The following is an 18,052-nucleotide window of genomic DNA, read 5'->3' on the forward strand; positions in this document are numbered from 1 at the left end:
AATTACCAGAAAAGACAACCGATTAAGAGTCCTTCACAAATTTCATCATAGCTATTCTCGAATCTAACTAACTTTACTACGCATCCCTGCATTTTGCATTGCATCATCCATCTCAATCTCAATTAACATATGCCGCACCCTCCCGTTCTCCAAATTCAGTGAAATCATAGCCGAGAAGAAAATAGAAACCCCCCCTTATCATTACTAACAAGTATTATCTCAAGTGCATACTGGGTGGTAAAACAAGCAAGAGGGCCGTACTCCCAGAGAGTAACAGCAAAATACGTCTGCAGATACTGTGAATGCAACACACCACCACAAAACATGGATAAAAAAAGTGCAATCTCGTGTATAGCATAAATCAATCACCTCATGCCCGCCCGGCTGTGACGCTCTCCCAGTAGTGTCCTCTAAGCAGCTCGAAAAACATTGTTACATGACGACCACCCTAGCTTAGTAAAGGGAAAAGGTTCCCCTGAACAGCTAACTTAGCTTGCTCGCTCTTAGTTTAAATAAATACATGGAGGGTGAGGTAACTGATAAAGCTACCTTCGTCGATGAGATCTACCGGGTGACCTTTTCAAAGGATCAGCAGCAGATGACATTCTATTTCTGCCATTTGTACCTGGAGACTCCTTAGTGTCGGACACTGATTTCGGCCTTCGCAATATGTCCTCTGTGTGCCGGCGCCAGAGAGACTCCCGATCTTTGCTTGGCATCTTGGAGTACCTAGGGTCAGGCTTCAACAGGAGTTTTGCTTCAGACCAAGAATTGAGAACCGTTTTCCCATCATCATTTTTTGCAGCAGCAGCTTCCACGGTCACAACTTCAGCAAGCAGCGTCCGGAAGTCATTCACACAACGCTGCACAGGGAACATGGTACCGTGAGTGCCGCCAGGACTAGAAAGCGTAGGCAATAATAAATTTGCAACATCTCTAACGTGAAACAAACACTGAATTCTACAATTTCCAAGTGGTATATTCAGTGCTGAAAACTATAAGCTAAAAATGATTCAGAAATCCAAATTTAAATACATAAATATATAAATACACATACATACTTTTGTGTGACAAAATTCTAAAGAAAACGAAATTTAAAAAAATCACATATTCCATCTCAAAATATGCATAATGATGCATTTATCATTTATTCCATAAACATACTCCAAACACAAGCATGATAAGTTCTGAAGTGCAATGCCGTAAATTACAAAAATACACTTTCATATCAACAAGAAGGACAAGACAATCACAATACAAGAAAATAATCACACTATTATGAGTATTAGTTATTAGTAAAACACACAAAAAACTTACTCATGACACCCAAATGAAAGAACTTAATCCACAACAAAATTTGGGCCAATAAACACAAAAAACAGACACATGAAATTTCTGTGGCAAAGTTTAACAAGTTTTGACAAAAATGACACTAAATAAATACGTCAGATTCAAATTTAAAAGTAAAGAAATAACAGGCAGGACTGTGACAACATATGCCCAGTCCCCAAACAAGGGCTCCTAAAAGCTTATTCCAGGGACTTCATTCAAAAACAGAAAGCAGGTGAAGAATACATAGCAGTGTGTTGGAAGCTGTAGAACTGTCTATGTCAAAACAAAGCATGACAGAATCCAAGTTGTAAGACTTAAAGCAACCCAATCTGTATGAACAAGATGTATGAATAACAAAATATATAATGGAAATTGAGACACCTTCCAAATCTACAATGCACACGAAAAGAAAAAAATGTCAACCCGAAAACCTTTGGATTGATGATGACCTTGGATATAGGTTCAACTGAACATGTTTTCATTTTAGCCTTTGAAATAACTGCATTTTATTGACAATTCTATGAACAACCAACCAAAAATTTTATCTTTGCCAAAACAAATATAAGAATGCATCTTCCATAAAGAAAGAAAGAAAGAAAGAAAGAAACAAGAAACGATTAATCTACCTTCACTTGTAATACGTAATTCTCTTGATTATATTCTTTACATAATTTTTATAATTATCCTTCTTAACGAAGACGTATAAAAGGGAGTGGAATTTTTTTTCTAACATTACATGAATGCAGTGTGAAATCGTAATCTTTTGCCCCTCAATGATTTCAGAGAACTTGGAGTGAGATTAAATATTTATCTCTTATCAATCACTTATTATTTTCCTCTATTACACAAGCCTTAAAGCACCAAAAATCCTGTTGTACTGTGCTTTTCCCTTACCAGATACATTCCACGAAAATCTAAAACTGCTGAGAAAATATGCTCACCAATTCTACTCTCAAATGAGTTTTAGCACCCTTTATGTTGTCCTATGTTAGTATAGACTAAGTTTCACATATTGCAACTCCAGAGGAAAAAAACAAACTCAGCTATATCTGATTGAATTATTTATAAAAAATACCATCTGAAGATTATGATCAACATCAGTCAATGAGAAGTCAACAGCTTGATCCCGAAGGAAGTGTAATCAACCAAAGGCATGCTCACATTGTCAAGTTAGAAATAAAACATAAGGATCAACAACTAAAAAAAAGGTTATTTACCTCATACAAATCTTTAACATGTTCGCGGAATAGTTTCTCAGCGTCTTCTTGTGTCAAATCAGGATTTGTTGCACGGCCTTGTGGATCTTTCTCTAGTTTTGGCTTAGACTCTGTCCAAGATGCCTGGGAAACAAAATATGCATGCTAAAGTTCAGAGGACAAAGCAAGCTACTGACATGCTGATGCACCTGGACTTCTACAGGTGACAGTCATCCTTAATCACGGAAATAAATATTTTAATTTAAGGACACATCATCTGTAACCAACTTCGAGGAAAGTAGTCTGATTATAACATCTTAAGAGTGGCACTTGATTTGAACATCAACAAGTAAATGACTGTATTGCAAATAAAGAGCAATACATAACCCAACAATAATAAAAATCAGAGAGAAGTAATGCTGAAACCTTTGGATCTTTAATCATCTCAACAAGCAAAGTTCGATAAGAGTATTCAGCTTCTTTCCTGCGAACTTTTAGTTTAACTCTCTCCATCTCTTTTTCTTCTCTTTCTTTCCTTTTCCGCAATTCCCTCTCTCTCTCCTTCAATTTATCCTGGAAAATATTGTAAATGTTTAGATGTATCTTTCATACACTAAGAAAGCACACTGTTGCAAAAATACTACCACAAAGGGTCATAATTATATGTTCATCTAAACAGAATGAACCAATAGGAATTTGCAAAAGGTTAACCATGCTTACCTGTTCATCTCTTTTAGCCTTGGCTGATCGTTCCACTTCATCTACAGCAGACTTCAGTTCAGCAATGTACTCATTGAACAAGGTTTCCCTCTGTTCATGCTTCACAGCCTTATACCTTGGATCATCCCTCAAACTCTCTTTTATCTAAAGGAAATCACAAAGTCAAATTTTATCCAAAAAGAGAGTGAAAAGTAGTCATAAGTTCTTGCTTACTAGAAGTTCAGAAGTAGATGCGAATGAACAGAGAAGCAAGCATGTAACTGCAAGATTTCATGAAGCAAAATGGCAGAATAAATGAGAACCAGGCAATTTGACAGAGAAACTCTACAAAACAAGGAGAAAGAAAGTTGTGAAGCTAAAAAGGCAGCTTAAGTGCACATGGCTCATGCCAGATAGCTTTCAGCTCTTGTGCTCATCAACAAGATTCATATTCTTCGATGAAATTTCTAATGACAACAAAGATCTGTAACTAATTAATACAATGGAATAACAATGTATCACTATCAAGGTTGAAGGATTTAGACTGTCGGTTTTTATCATATGATATATGTTTCAGATCAGATTCTGCACCCAACTTTTTTTGTGAATTTTCAAATGTCTTTCATCTTTCTTATTTTTTTTAAATATGTGGCGAAGGCAAAATTCGAGCACACAACTTTGCAATAAACTGACTTTAGCTGACATATTGTTTCAGACAGTTTGCAAGAACTATATGAATATGAGTTGACCACACCCCACAGTTTGGTTGATCTTCCAGGATTGACAATTAAAAGTCACACAAATCTACAGAAATCCAACTTTGACCAGAGTAGTATAATTTTTAAAATATCCAGGACTAACTGATCCTAACCAATTCCTAAATGGCTGGCTTGTCTCAACTTGAATCTTTTTTGTTCTGACAAAATCAACCCAAATAGATCCAATGCCATCCAACGGATCCCGTGATGAACCATTAATGGTGGAGAGGAAATGAGTAAATGTTGTTCTCAGTTTTTCCTCTGTAGTCTATAGCAAGATCCTGACAATAAATAATAGAATTTTTTTCATTTAATCAAATAGTATAACACAATTGCATAATTACATTATTTGGCTCTACCCATCAACTATAGAGTATTAACACACTTTAACAATGAGATTTACCAGCCTCTATATCTAACTAGGAAAGTTGGTGGCTAATAAAAAAAGCTGCATTATGCACAAGACTCCTGCCAACATGCGCTTTACGTGGAATTCAATGCATACCAACTTAGTTTTTGCAAAAAGGTCATTTCCATGACTGAAATAATTAGTTATACACGCCAATCTGGGGTCTAGGTAGGGTAAATATATGCAGTCTTATCCTATATTTAGAAAGGTTGTTTCTGATACTCATATCATGGTCTCCCTAGTTGCAAAGGCATAATCTTAACATTACCAAGGCCCACCCTCCACAAGTTGTGCATCCACTAAACAAAAAGAACAAAAGATATTTAGGTCAAAACAGCTCATAGATAACCTTCCCGTCATCTGGATAATAACACACACAAAATAATAATCAATATACCAATTTCTAATAGTTAATGTGCAAATACTGGAAGGTCATATTTTTCATTTTTTCCCAAGCAAAAGGAGACTATATTCAATCAGAAACAAAGAGATTACAACTATAACCATGCTCCTTGGAGCACAAAATAGTATGGAACTCGGGATGCAAATTACCCGTGCACACATCACAAAATTTGGTAGATAAAGCAAATTGCCAAGCCAGTGCACACTACAATTACCCTCTCTAGATATGCGCAGCACTTTCCAAGCCCAAAACAATTTCAGCATCTCTTACAGATTTGACATAATTAGCTACACACCATGGTGGTGTTTCTGTTCCATTGAGTGCTTTAGCTTACGGTCTATATTTTTTGCAAAGAGGTTTACATAGAATTCAATGAACACAATTAGTTATACACCATGGAAGGTCATATAATAGCAATAATATTAAGTTAAAATTTCTTGGAAGCAAAAGAATCATGTGATCAACCATAAGATTGAATTTATGATGATCCCTGTAACAATTTATGGTACTTACCCTGGACCATCGGCTGCTTGTCGTAATATCTCTATTATCACGTAGCATAGACTTAAAGCTAGTTGCTGCAGCCATGCGTAATGCTCGCATCTTTTCATCAGCAGCTTTCACTCTTCGGCAAATAAACATATAAGATCAAATATGTACTCTCAGACAAGCTGATTATAGAAAAGGAAGAAAAAACAAAACCCAAGAATATAAAGTAACTTGGACTCAAGCAGCAGTTGAACATACTTCTCATTCAGTAAAAGCTCTCTTTCCTTGCGATCTATAGCCTCAAATCGTGGATCACCACCCCATTTTCTTTTGAATGAATGATAGTCAGTTTTGTGATCAATGTCCTGACAAGCATAGCTCGTAAGTCATTTTTTGTTGAGATCCATTGAAAGATAAACTTCAACAACTAAATGATACAACAATATTTAAACCAAAACCTCCAAGGCTTCTTCTAGTAATTGCTTAAAAGCATCTAGTGCAGCCTTCTGAGCTGCTCTTTTTTCCTTGCGCTCTTCTTCAGCTCGTGTCCTAACATAATGTTCAAACAACGCTCTTCGAGCAGATTGACTTGGAACAGCCTGCAGTAACACTTAGTGAAGTGAGTGGAAATGGAAAACACTTCAATCAAACGTAGCTTGCTTGAGTAGCAACTGAGCCAAAACACCAGTTATAAAAAAAGCTATTATGACATTGTAACAGGTAACCATTATTAACCAAAAGTCATCAAAATGAGTCGAAGCCCAAAGCAAGGATTGCCAAAGGAAAGTGATAATTTCACCATAACTCCACAAAATATTAAAGTTCTTCAAGGTTCTTTAACTATGTTTTATTATCTCTTGAAACTTGATCGATCTAGCTATAGTAATAATTTACATGCAGCACTCTTTTCTGTCTACCCCACTGGTTCAACTAGGGACCCTTGATACAATCATTTTTTTTTTCAACAACCATTTGACATTTAAACTATTAGTAACTATGGGAAAAATGAGGATTTTCAACTGAAAAATCATTAAAAAAATATGGAAATTTGCAGAAACTTTCATCTCCACTTCCAGGTCTAAGTTGAATAAATGAGGCAGAAATCCACCAATGATACGGCATATTTCCATATAGTATTTGCTTGATTTATTATTTGTCATCCTTCTTGATTAAGATCTAATCTTCTCCCTGATAACAAGATACCTAGCAGGCCATTAAGGAAGTTAATAGGCTTCAGAACTGACCAGCCAGGGCCATTCAGACTGAAAACCTGCAGAGTATGCCTGCTCTAACAAAGCAGCAGAAGACTGGGGTTTGAATTATTGCATTAGTGCTGCAATAAGATGACAGGGCTTGGTATATTTTGCTGTCACAAGGGACAAGTAGGGAAAAAAATAAAGAAAATTATAAGAGAGAAAAGATGTGTGTGTGTGAGAGAGAGAGAGAGAGAGAGAGAAAGAGAGAGAGAGAGAGAGAGAGAGAGAGAGAGAGAAAGAGAGAGAGAGAGAGAGGGGTAGCAAGAGAGAGACAAAGAGAACAATTAGATACATTGCAAAAAAAGGCAACTAAAAATAAAGGTATATCATCTAACTATCTTGAACTTACTCCTCCCATCATCTTGACTCAAATAACAAATTCAAGTCTCATCATATCTTACTCACAAAATTCTACACATACGAAAACAAGACTACATGTACAATATACATAAAAACATTAGAAAATTATACAACTAACATAGAGGCATTGTCTTTGGCTCGAATCCAGAATTGACAGTGACAGAAGAAATAAAGCCACCCTTCATAAGCAAGCACAATATACGAGTCTAACAAACCTGAGACATGGAGTTCTTGTTGTAGGAAAGGCCCAAAATTCATAATCTTTAGACTCAACAAACCTTAAAGCGTGGATCAAACACTATCTTTGGCAATTCTTTATCCCATTTCGAAAATGGAGCCACTCCTCGTTCTTTAAGCATCTCCTATAGAATAAGAAAATGTGAATAAGTGATCGAATGAATTGCAAAGCACCCAACTCTTATCATTTGTAAAAGAGAAATTGCAATCTCTTGAGCAATCCAAGGGTAAAAAGACACCAAATACAAAATTCAGATGCAATGATGAAATATACAAAAATCATGCTTTCAAGATAAATTATTATTTCGAGTGACAATATCCAACAATATGTACACCAATTAAGATTATGTTCAATAAAATATACTTTTAAGAAATTCATAATTCACTAATGATATGATTACCTTAAACTGGATAATGCACTCCTCTTTACTAGGCCCACTTTCCTCATCATCTGAATCAGATGACGAATCTGACATATTTCCTTCACCGTTAGCATCTTTTGCTTTGTCTTTGCTAATAACTCCCTTGGCTACAGCCTCAGTGGCTTTTAAGCCGTTTGCATCTGAAGTAGCGGGCACAGAAGTTGAGTGAGGTGATGTCATTGGAGTACCTGCTTCCTGCAGCTTCTTTTTAACCATATCCAATGCAGACGACGAAACAGGTGCCCCAGAACTTCGAAGAGCCATAGAATCATGAGCACCTATCTGTGCAGCTGGAGCTGCAATATTAGCAGGAGCAGAAACTTTATCTCCTTGTGTGCTAGCATCTTGAAGTTGGGTTGCACTTCCTTCAGTTGAACCACTTTCTTGATTTTTTCTGAGTTCTGCAACCTCTGCCGGGACATGCCAGCTACTGACCTGAAGTTTTGCAGAAGGCATAATTTGACGAAGAATAAAGATACAGTGGTAGTGGATAAATAGAATTAAAATATGTAACTGCTGATTCATTGTCATGGCACAATGACTAAGAATATACCAAACAATTTGAAACATAAGAGGGACAGATCATTTAAATCTATGGCAGCAGATGCAGATGATATACCAACAAACAAATCCCACCTACTAGCTGCTTCCACTTTAACAGGGACAGATCATTTAAATCACTCTAGGCCACTCTCCTCTAGCTCCTAAAGCCAGTAATTACATATTGATCCTTCCATCTTATTATCTTTGCAATGATCTACCAGCCACAAATCACAGTTCACACATTAAAATCTCACCAGAATCAGTTCTTCAAAACTCAAGACACCACAGCACCTGCTTAGGTATTGAAATGTAGCTTAATCAAAGAGGCTAAAACCCATTAAATCAGCTGCTTAGAAGCATGACTGAGGTTAAGAACCAAAGAGGTTCAAGTTTTCACATGACTGAGCAATTTATTCACATGGTTTTGTTGGAACTCAAATCCAACATAATTAAGCCAATCTGAAGTTAACTTCGATCTTATGCTGTAAAAAACTTCGTTGGAACTAGGTCCCACAAACATGAGTTCCACATGAATGCAAAGATCTTAACTATTAAATATTTAAGATCTGACACAATCTTAACTTTACAAAACAAACAACCCATAGTTAAAAGGTCCCGAGATGAAACTTCCAACTTTTTAAGTTGTTTAAATAAGCCAGACATGCACATAAATGAAAAAACATTTTAGGCAATAGCGTTATTAACATTAACTAAGCTAAAAGTTCCAATAAAAAGATGAGGCCCAAGCTACCACACTAACAACAAAATGAGAGAACTTGTTGAAACGTTTGAAATTTCTTTAAAGGTGTCCATCTTCTGACATATCCTTCCCCCAAGGAATTAGTCATGTAATATCTCAAAGGAAATAGCAAGGACTTAAATTTCGACTGAACCAATTGGTATGGACTCCATGGCCAACTCGTGTGTGGATCCTGCAATTTCAACCAATCCAGTTTCATACTATGTGTATGATCTGGTGTGGCAAGTGTATTTATTGTATTGAATGTCTTTACCAAGACCAATATGATATCATACAGTGATCATACAATGACAAGTTAGACTTGGGTGTTACAATAGCAGCTATCAAGCTGCTGGAGAAATTAGGCATAGCTTTTAAAATTCCTGCTATATTAGCAGAACTCTACCCTCACTCTCTTTCCATTTCAGATGTCTTTCCACACATAGATAGCCCCAGCTTTTTAAGTGAAAAGTCACAGTATTTGGTAGATCAGTTAGACCTGAGTGAACTGCCTTTAAGTGATCACACAAAGCTTCTAAGGCTGCTGGTACTGTAGTAGCAATACATCTCTCTCTCCTCTCCATTTTAGATGTCAGTCCACACATAGGCAGGCCCAATTTTTAAAGTGATCAAGCAATGTGTCGTACAGTGACCAATGTGACCTAAGTGAGTTGATTTAAAGTGATCAACCTAGTATTTATAGTTGATGCTACCCTAACAGAACTCCACCATCCTTCTCTTTCTTTGAGATGTCTCTCCACACATAAACCTGCCTGACAAGCATGGTTTGCAATACCGTACCGTATCGCTTGGTACGAGCGGTCTGTACCAATCCAATAAAGGATCAGTACGGACAGTATATCAGTACACCTAAGTGTATCATGTGTCGGTACGCTCGGAACAATTCAATACATACTATACTGACAGCTAATCGGTACATCAGTTCGGTACGATATTCAGAACCTTGGTGACCAGGCACAATGGTGTACACTGATCAATAAGTGAGCAGATTTTAAAGTCATTGGGCACATCTAAAGTTGTTATAACAATATTCCACCCTCTCTCCTTTTCAAATGTCTTTCTACATGCAAACACTGACCAGGCATAATATCATATGATGATAAGTTGGATCTGGGTAAGCTACTTTTAAAGTGATCAAGCCTAGCTTTATAAATATGTTGTTGCTGCAGTAGTAGTATTCCACCCTCACCATTTCAAATTATTACAGAAGGAACAACACAAACCAATGTCACCCTAGCATTTTAATATTGCAGACTCCACGCACATGCCTTTCTCTACCCACCGAACCAGGTTCTTCATCATAAACCAAGGAAGAGAACAATAATAATAATTTCTTAGCAAATTAGTAAGAGCCACATTGACAAGAAATTGACTGTGAGCCTGATTGACATGATAAACCCCATATTTTGGACAATAACAGTTCAACCATCATCATATCAGCTGATCGACAATAACAGTATGACATTCTTCTTGGTATATGGTTTATAATAGCTATTAAAACATATTTTTATTCATATTGAGGCCAAAGAACTTTAAAAACAAGGATTTGTGGTATTTATTTAGTATGGAACCAGTATCCGCTGGCACCAATTGGTACTAGACCATACCAACACATGGTATGGTATGGTTCCGTTACCGTTCTGATCTGACCAATAACCAGTACTGGTACCACCGAATTGAGAGATTAATCCCTGTCTGATAACTTCTTATACATTGTCAAGACAAATGTATTAGTCAAACAGCTTATTGACTATAGGTGTTTCCTCTTTATATTACTGGCAAAAAGGATGGTAGTCACTATCTTTTAGAACTATGAGGATATACTTGTTTCTGCTCAATACAATTCAAGAAAGGAAGACCACTTTAACAGTTAACTTCTAGAAATTTGTTAGATACATACCTTCCAACTTACAAGTAGTTAACATTTGTCTAGAAGTATTGACTACTCATAAGTTAATTTAAATAATAAAACACTAGATGCTAACAAATTTCTAAAAGTTAATTGTTCAAGAAGTCTTCCTTTCTTGAATTGTATTGTGCAGAAACTTGACATCCAAACCTTATTCCTTAAATTTTGTTTAAATTGGTCTTGGTTCAATCACTAAAAGCTCAATCCCCCAAAGATCAGCCAAATATATACATTGGTAAACCATCCCAATAAAATCACCTTGATGCATTGGATTATTCTTGTCTATGTAAGACGTTCCAACCAAAATAGCAGAGTTTCCTAAAATTAAATCTTTATGTTTAACCCACAAGAATTCTTAGTTAATCAAAGCATCGCCCAGTAATCAACAAAGAACTACACAGATATGTTTAAAGAGTCACAAACATAAATACCAATAATTTATTGACTATCAAAGTACATGTATTTGTGTGAGCTTTGAGGAAGAGCATGTATGCAGTATGATATGTTTCGGAGGATATATTGGAGCGATTGATGCAAATACCAAGATTGAAGGGGTATATACATATAGAAACACCATGTCATAAGAACAATGAACTTTCTAGAACATATATAATTTGAGATAATAGAATGATCCCTCAAGACTCAAAAAGAAACATTACCTTGTTCTTGGTATCATAATAGTACTTTCTTCCATCACTTGTGGTTACTATCGTCCAATCTGTGCCAGCCAACTTCTCCCTGAGTAAAACATGCAAACAGAATTCTTAGTAGTAATGATAATACCTAGATTTCTTGAGGAAGCTGATGTTGGGTAATCCCAAACTGTATCAGCTCATCCTTCACTTAAAAATTGTCACATAACACTATTATCTAAAACAAAATGATGTGCATATAGCTTCAAACATGCCCAATCTAGTAGGTTCCTACTTTGCAATTTTAATTTTACAATAGCTACTATTGGATGGTCAGATCAAAGTATGAACCATCAGCTCTTAACCATAATATCAACAGGCTTTTATCTTCCCATCAGTTTCTGTTCCATGATAACTTTATTACAAATTACAAATCAACTAAAATTCATACAGAAAAAAAGGTCTATCTGAAAGAGGTAAAACTCAAGGAAAACTGTGAATCCTAGATTAGCAAGCATGATTCCTGTTTCTATCTCTAAAGTAAATTATTTTTATGGCTAAAATTGAGAAGATATAATTTATTTATAAAAAATATTTTCATCTTTTTTAAAAGAAATATATATTTCATTTTATCTGCAGATTTTAGGTAAATTATTTTTGAATAAATAACATATCAAGAAAGAAAGACAAACAACAAAAGCACTTCCCACAAATTTGTATTGACAAAGATAAAATCAAAGAATACAAATACCATAGTAGTAATGCATGGCCCATCTCCATTAATGTAAGTTCAAGGCATCAACAGTTTTTTTAAATCTACATAACAAAAACTAGTCAAAAACTTGGCTAGTTGAAATGGTGCATACCATGAAACAGCATTTGACTGGGTTGTAGCTTTCTCTGACTGTATAATGGAAGAGAAGAACACTTAATTTAAATCACCAAACAAATTATTTCTTATAAAAAAATAAAATAATGTTGCTTGATCTATGGCTACCTCTCCTTTAAAATTGGAAGGTTTTTGATATGTCGATTTGCCTGTAATAGAATTGTAGTAGTATACTGCACCAGTCTCTGTCTTGTGTGCTGTCCATGCATTTTCTAATTCATTACTAGTATCTCCTTCATCCTTGTCAAGATTGTTAGATTTTTTGTCCTGATCTGAACAACAATTAATTGATATGTTCAAAGAACATCAACTCAAAGGAATTGTTTTAACTGATCAAAAGGGATAACCATACCAACAACTGAAGAAGATGATTCTGCAACCATACTGCTTCCAGGCTGGAGAGATCCTGCAGTCACTGCTGTTGGTTCCACTTGAGAAACCATTAGAGAGACACCTGGAGGCTGAATAAAGGGCAAAGGAACAGCAGGAGGTATTCCCTGCACAGGCAAAGAAAAAGGAGCAGGAAAAAAACCAGGATATGGTGAAAAGGAGACATGCTGCATTGGACCAGCTTGAGGTGGATGCGACCAAGAGGCCTGTGGGGATGGGGCCATTGTAGGTTGAGAAGAATAATGTACATTTGTTTGCTGTTGAACATTTTGCGGGACTGGAAATGGTACAGGGACAGAAGTTGATGTCGGAGGCAGAGCAGCAGTAACTGGAATTATGGGCCTTGGAGATGAAATGGAAGAATTTGTGGGTGTTGGTTTTATAGTAGCACCAGTTGATGCTGTTGCAGAACTAGAATTTCCAGTTAGTCCTGGAATTCCACGAGCATTTGGCATCTCAGCATGTGCAGTAAAAGATGGTGCAGCTGGAATCAACATGCTTGCAGCACATGCATTAGCATTTATACCAAGGCCTGTGGAGGTACCCAATGGCATACTCTGAGATGTTTGTACAGATTGAGAATTAACCAAAGTTGAGGAGTCACTGGTAGTTTCCACTGCCACAGCATCTGATGTACACTGCCATAGTCCAAATATAATGTATTTTCTGTTAAAATATTTTCTTAAACAGTTAAACATAGACTAGCTCATAACTAACCTTTTCAGAAGACAGAATTGTCTCATCTTTTTCTGCTGTTGAAAATTGGTTATGCCCACTGAAAGAGAAATTTGTTTGTTTTATGGCATCTCCTTGAGGAACAGATAATGGAAACTGCATAGGTGACGGAGAAATTAAAGAAACAGCTCCAGGACCAAATGGAGTAGGGCGGACAGGTTGCCTTGGAACTGGAGGTTGCAAAGATGAAGCACTTGGAGGAATAAACTTTCCACCTTGCAAGTGTGCTTGAACGGGAACCTAGTGAAAATTGAAGAAATGAAGATCAAGTAACACCCAATCGCAAGGAATTAGGATAGTGAATAAGATATCAGAAATGCAATTTACAACTAGAGAAAAGCTCATGAGAATTACAGTGTTAAGTTGAATCTGCTGACCAGCTGCTGGAACAACATTAGCATGCGAGACTACATTGTACGGAAAAGGCCTGGTGCCTAGAAACTGGCCTGGAACTGGGGGTTGTAGAGCAGCAGCAGGCACTGGTGGGGTCAACTTTAAACCCTGAAATATATTTTTTTTTCAGAATATAAGCAAGAGTAATAAGAGTTTTTAAAGAAGTATTTCAACTGATAACTTAGAAAGTTTCAATATAGAAACTAACAGAAGATGATGACTGTTGAGGATTCCCCGATGTCAAATTCGTTCTAGGGATTACACCATAAGAAAAAGAAGGTGCAGCAACAACAAAGCCAGGTGGTGAAGAAAATTTTGCCCTAATGGAATCTTGAGAAGTGTCATGTGCTTTTACAAGACCACCTATTGACAATAGCGAGCTTCCAGTAAGAGTTGCTGAAACCACAACATTAGACGGAACAGAATCTGAGGTTGAAGAAAATGTAGCCGCCCCCTGAACTGGTGAAGCTATTACAGCAGCAGCTGATGTGGGTGTACCACTAGCTGATCCTCCAATGGATGAATCCATACTTTCAGAATTTGGAACTGAAGTAGGAACAGTATTTTGCGTTTCCTGTAACGGCCTTGCTGTTGCCGACATAGACTATCGGTTCAAGAATAGCAAAATATCACTGCATAAATGAAATTTCAGAAGGTCATAATGAAATTAAACAATTTGATGCTAAAAAACATTAAATTACATATATTCACTATTACAACACAAGCAACCTAAGGACAAGGTCACCATGTGCTTAATAAAGACTATTGGATACAAAAACATTAAATTACATAGAAGACTACTGGCTACAAAGCCTCAGTTCTTTTTTCTTTTAATTGGACTCTCACACAAGTGACTACTTCAAGCACCAAAATGCTCCTATTAATATACTTCAAGACGGTTGTTAGGTCTGCAATACTTTATAGATATAAGTGTTAGATAGTTCAAAAATAACATATATACAAAAAGTCTGTGTTGTTGAAATGAAAATATTAAGATGGATGTATGGAGTTATTACGAAAAATATGAAAATAGATATTTTTATTCGTGAATAATTAGGTATTACTTCAATAAAGGATGAGATGAGTGTTTAAGATGGACTGGACATATGCTTAAGAAACCTATAGATATGATAGCTAAAAGAGATGAAATGATTTTCATTAGTGGTATGAGGAGAGGTAAAAGAAGACCTTAAAAACTACTAGAAACTATAAATAAAGATTTAAATACTCTTAACTAAGCATATGACTTTTTACTGATGTCAATGGCGATAAAAGATCAATGTAACCAATTCCAAATAGTTGCTGATTCCAAATAATTGAGAACTTACAGCTTTGTTATTGTTGTTGTTGACCATGCTGAATCAAATATTGGTCCGATCAGCACATAGATAGATACCAGCTGATATTTACCGGCTGGACTGATTTTTCATATTTTATTATTTGTTTGACTGTATTGAACAAGGCATATACTGATATTGCAATCAATGTAGTCAAAGGCGCTAGGCACCAAAGTATCAAAACGAGCTGCTCTCAAATATTAAAATATAAAAAATATATACCATGATTAATAAAGATGATCACTAAAATAAAAATGGCACATCAAATTGTACTTATTTGAAGTACCAAATTACATTGTCCAATTCCAATAATAAAAATGACAAAACAAAACAACATTATCAATGACCACCAGAACAAGATTGTACTTCCAGATAGGATCTTTCTTTGAGTTTCTTATTGATGATTCATGAAGTACTACCTCCTATAGCCATGATTCAAGATTCTAAAACTGTAGTAGCAATCCAAAACACTAGGAATAGCAATGAGCCAATGACAAATTCAATTGTTTACAAAAATACATAGACTATATTAAAAAAATAAAATAACATAGGAGGAGGATGCAGAGGGGGCTATTGGGTTATGGGGAGGGAGGTTGCTATCAGTTGGGATGGAAGCAAGGTGCTATCTGAGGAGAAGGGAGGAGGAAGAGGGAGGGGGCTGTCGGGGAAGGTCGGGGGGTTGCACCGAAGGGGAAATCAAAGGACGAAGCAATCGGGATTCAGGCGGTAGTGTGTGGAGGAGGGGGAGATGACTGCGGGGAAGAAGAAGGGAAAGGGGTGCTGTGGGGTCCGGGGAGGGGGAGGGTGCAACGGCGAGGGTGAGAGAAAGTCACTGAGGACGAGGTAGAAGGGGAAGACACTGCCAGCCCGAGTCAGAGTTCGGGCAGCGGTGTGTGGAGGAGGAGGGAAAGGGTTGTTATGATGGTCCGGGGAGGAGGAGGGTGCGACGGCAATAGAGAGAGAGAGAGAGAGAGAGAGAGAGAGAGTTATCGACGACGAGGTGGAAGGTTAAGGCCTGCGGCGAAAAGCTGGTGGAAGAGGGAGGGGAAGACACTAGCGGCCGGGGGGAGGAGGGGGAGAGTCAGCGGAAAACGCTGGCCAGGGGTGAGGCAGTCGGGGTTCAGACGGCGGTGTGTGGAGGAGAAGGCGGCTGGAGCAAAGGAGGACGGAAAGGGGTGTTGTCGGGGTCCGGGGACGGGGAGGGGGAGGGGTTGATGACGAAGGAGGAGGACGAGCGAGCGAGCGAGAGAGACAGCGCGTGTGTGTGTGTGTGTGTGTTACCAAGAAAGATCCTGCCGGAGATCGACGATAACCCCTCATGGGAGGAAGATGTCACCGCCGTTCGCCGATGGAGAGGAAGACACTGTTATTCGCCGATGGGGAGGAAGACGCCGACCGGGCGCTGTTAGGTTTTCCAATAGGGCACGGGGTCGTGCGGGCGAAACGGGGGGGTGTTGTGTTCAAGAATGTTAATCCGCTTCGATCGAACCGGAAACAATGAACCCAATTCATTTACGATCGACCTGTACCACATTCGGCTCATGTGGATGCCACGGCCCAAGCGGCTCATGCGAGCGCCTGGGCCCAGGCGCTCGAGCGTCCGATGACTACTTTTCGCAATCGATTTTACTGGTGGCCAAGACTATTACCAATACGAGAATTAAATCATTGTTTAAAAGCTTTTGTTTTAACCCTTGCAATTAGCAAATTCCGGAAGAAGTATTACATGATCCTTCTTTCTGTTAGAGGAAATCACGATCGGTGTATGAGATAATTTGATGTAATCTAAACCCAAGAGCATAAGAGTGTCCGGTGATAACTGAGGTAATTCCAATGTGGCTTTGAGATCACTCCGAGACTCTAACGTGGAAATATAGAGCTTCTAGGTTGTCACCTGTACTAAAACTGATATTAAAAAAAAAAATTTGATTCAATCCCTCCGACGCTCAAGTTAGTGATCGATGTCTCTTAGTGAATATAGGTTTTTACTGGGAAGAGAACTCGTTGGTGTAGCGTCATATATTAGCTTTTATACCGCCCCAACATCCCCCTATTGATACTTTGTCCATGTGAATGATAGGAGAGAGACAACCTCGAGTGGCCTGCCTTAGACTTTTATCCATGTGAGCATATGAGTGGAAGGTGACATTGATCTTTTCCTTTCATAATAGTTTCCACATGATATTTATGTGTCGAACAATAACTTTCTTCCTTTCTTATATAAGTTCCTCCTAATCCTTTGGTCGCCGACCAATTAAGATCTATGCTCCATCTTTGGACAGTCTAAGGGCGGAGGAGGTTGCATCCTCCTCTTCATCGAGGGAGGCATCTCCCATGAACCCGAAGGTTCTTCAAGACTTGGAGTTCATGAAAAGTTTGCATGGCTCTGACTCGATGGTGAGTGTGTCTCGCCTGAATTGCTTACGAACTATGTATTATATCTCGAATGAGTTTGATCTATAGGTTCCTCGACTCGGTTAGTACCATTTTGACCCCACGCTCGAGTACTTCTATTTGTCTTACGATGCCCTTGAGATAAGACTTCATCTTCCCTTCCACCTAGTGATAGTGTTCTGCCTCCAATGGTGATGGATATCATCTTCTCAAATAGCACTAAACTCATAATGCTACTTAATAGTGTTCATCTGAGAATGACAATATGCTGATATTACTCTAACCTATACCCTTTTCGCTGCTTATTTCTAATTATACAGGGAGAAAAGTGATTATTACCTAGCCACTCATAGAGGTTTCAGTGTTAGTTGTGCTCCTTCCAACCACAAAAGTTAGAAGGAGCATATCTTTATTATGAATTCAAGTTGAGATAGAGATTCAACCTCACCTGGCCGACACATTATATTAACAATACCTCTATATTTTTTGTTATATGAGGATATGGGTCA

At 37.6% G+C, this 18,052-nt stretch overlaps 1 protein-coding gene across 2 annotated transcripts; it reads right to left on the reverse strand.

Annotated features, from left to right (window-relative positions):
- Positions 1-329: 329 nt before the first annotated feature.
- On the reverse strand, positions 330-16,645 carry LOC103974901 (pre-mRNA-processing protein 40C). 2 transcript variants are annotated; one of them, XM_065163839.1, is made up of 17 exons: positions 16,431-16,645; positions 14,021-14,444; positions 13,774-13,920; positions 13,402-13,659; positions 12,647-13,322; positions 12,403-12,566; positions 12,272-12,309; positions 11,433-11,511; positions 7,541-7,996; positions 7,181-7,264; positions 5,745-5,885; positions 5,545-5,651; positions 5,311-5,422; positions 3,249-3,392; positions 2,955-3,101; positions 2,550-2,672; positions 330-863 (listed from the first exon to the last, which is right to left on the reverse strand). In XM_065163839.1, the coding sequence occupies exons 2-17, from the start codon at positions 14,411-14,413 to the stop codon at positions 546-548; spliced, it is 3,387 nt and encodes a 1,128-aa protein (XP_065019911.1). In that variant the 5' UTR covers positions 14,414-14,444; positions 16,431-16,645; the 3' UTR covers positions 330-545. The 2 variants fall into 2 exon arrangements, with proteins under 2 accessions (XP_065019911.1, XP_065019913.1); XM_065163841.1 differs by having other exon boundaries at positions 14,021-14,400; positions 16,431-16,614.
- Positions 16,646-18,052: the final 1,407 nt, after the last annotated feature.

This window comes from Musa acuminata, chromosome BXJ3-8, assembly GCF_036884655.1.
Source record: "Musa acuminata AAA Group cultivar baxijiao chromosome BXJ3-8, Cavendish_Baxijiao_AAA, whole genome shotgun sequence".
Taxonomy (NCBI): Eukaryota; Viridiplantae; Streptophyta; class Magnoliopsida; order Zingiberales; family Musaceae; genus Musa; species Musa acuminata.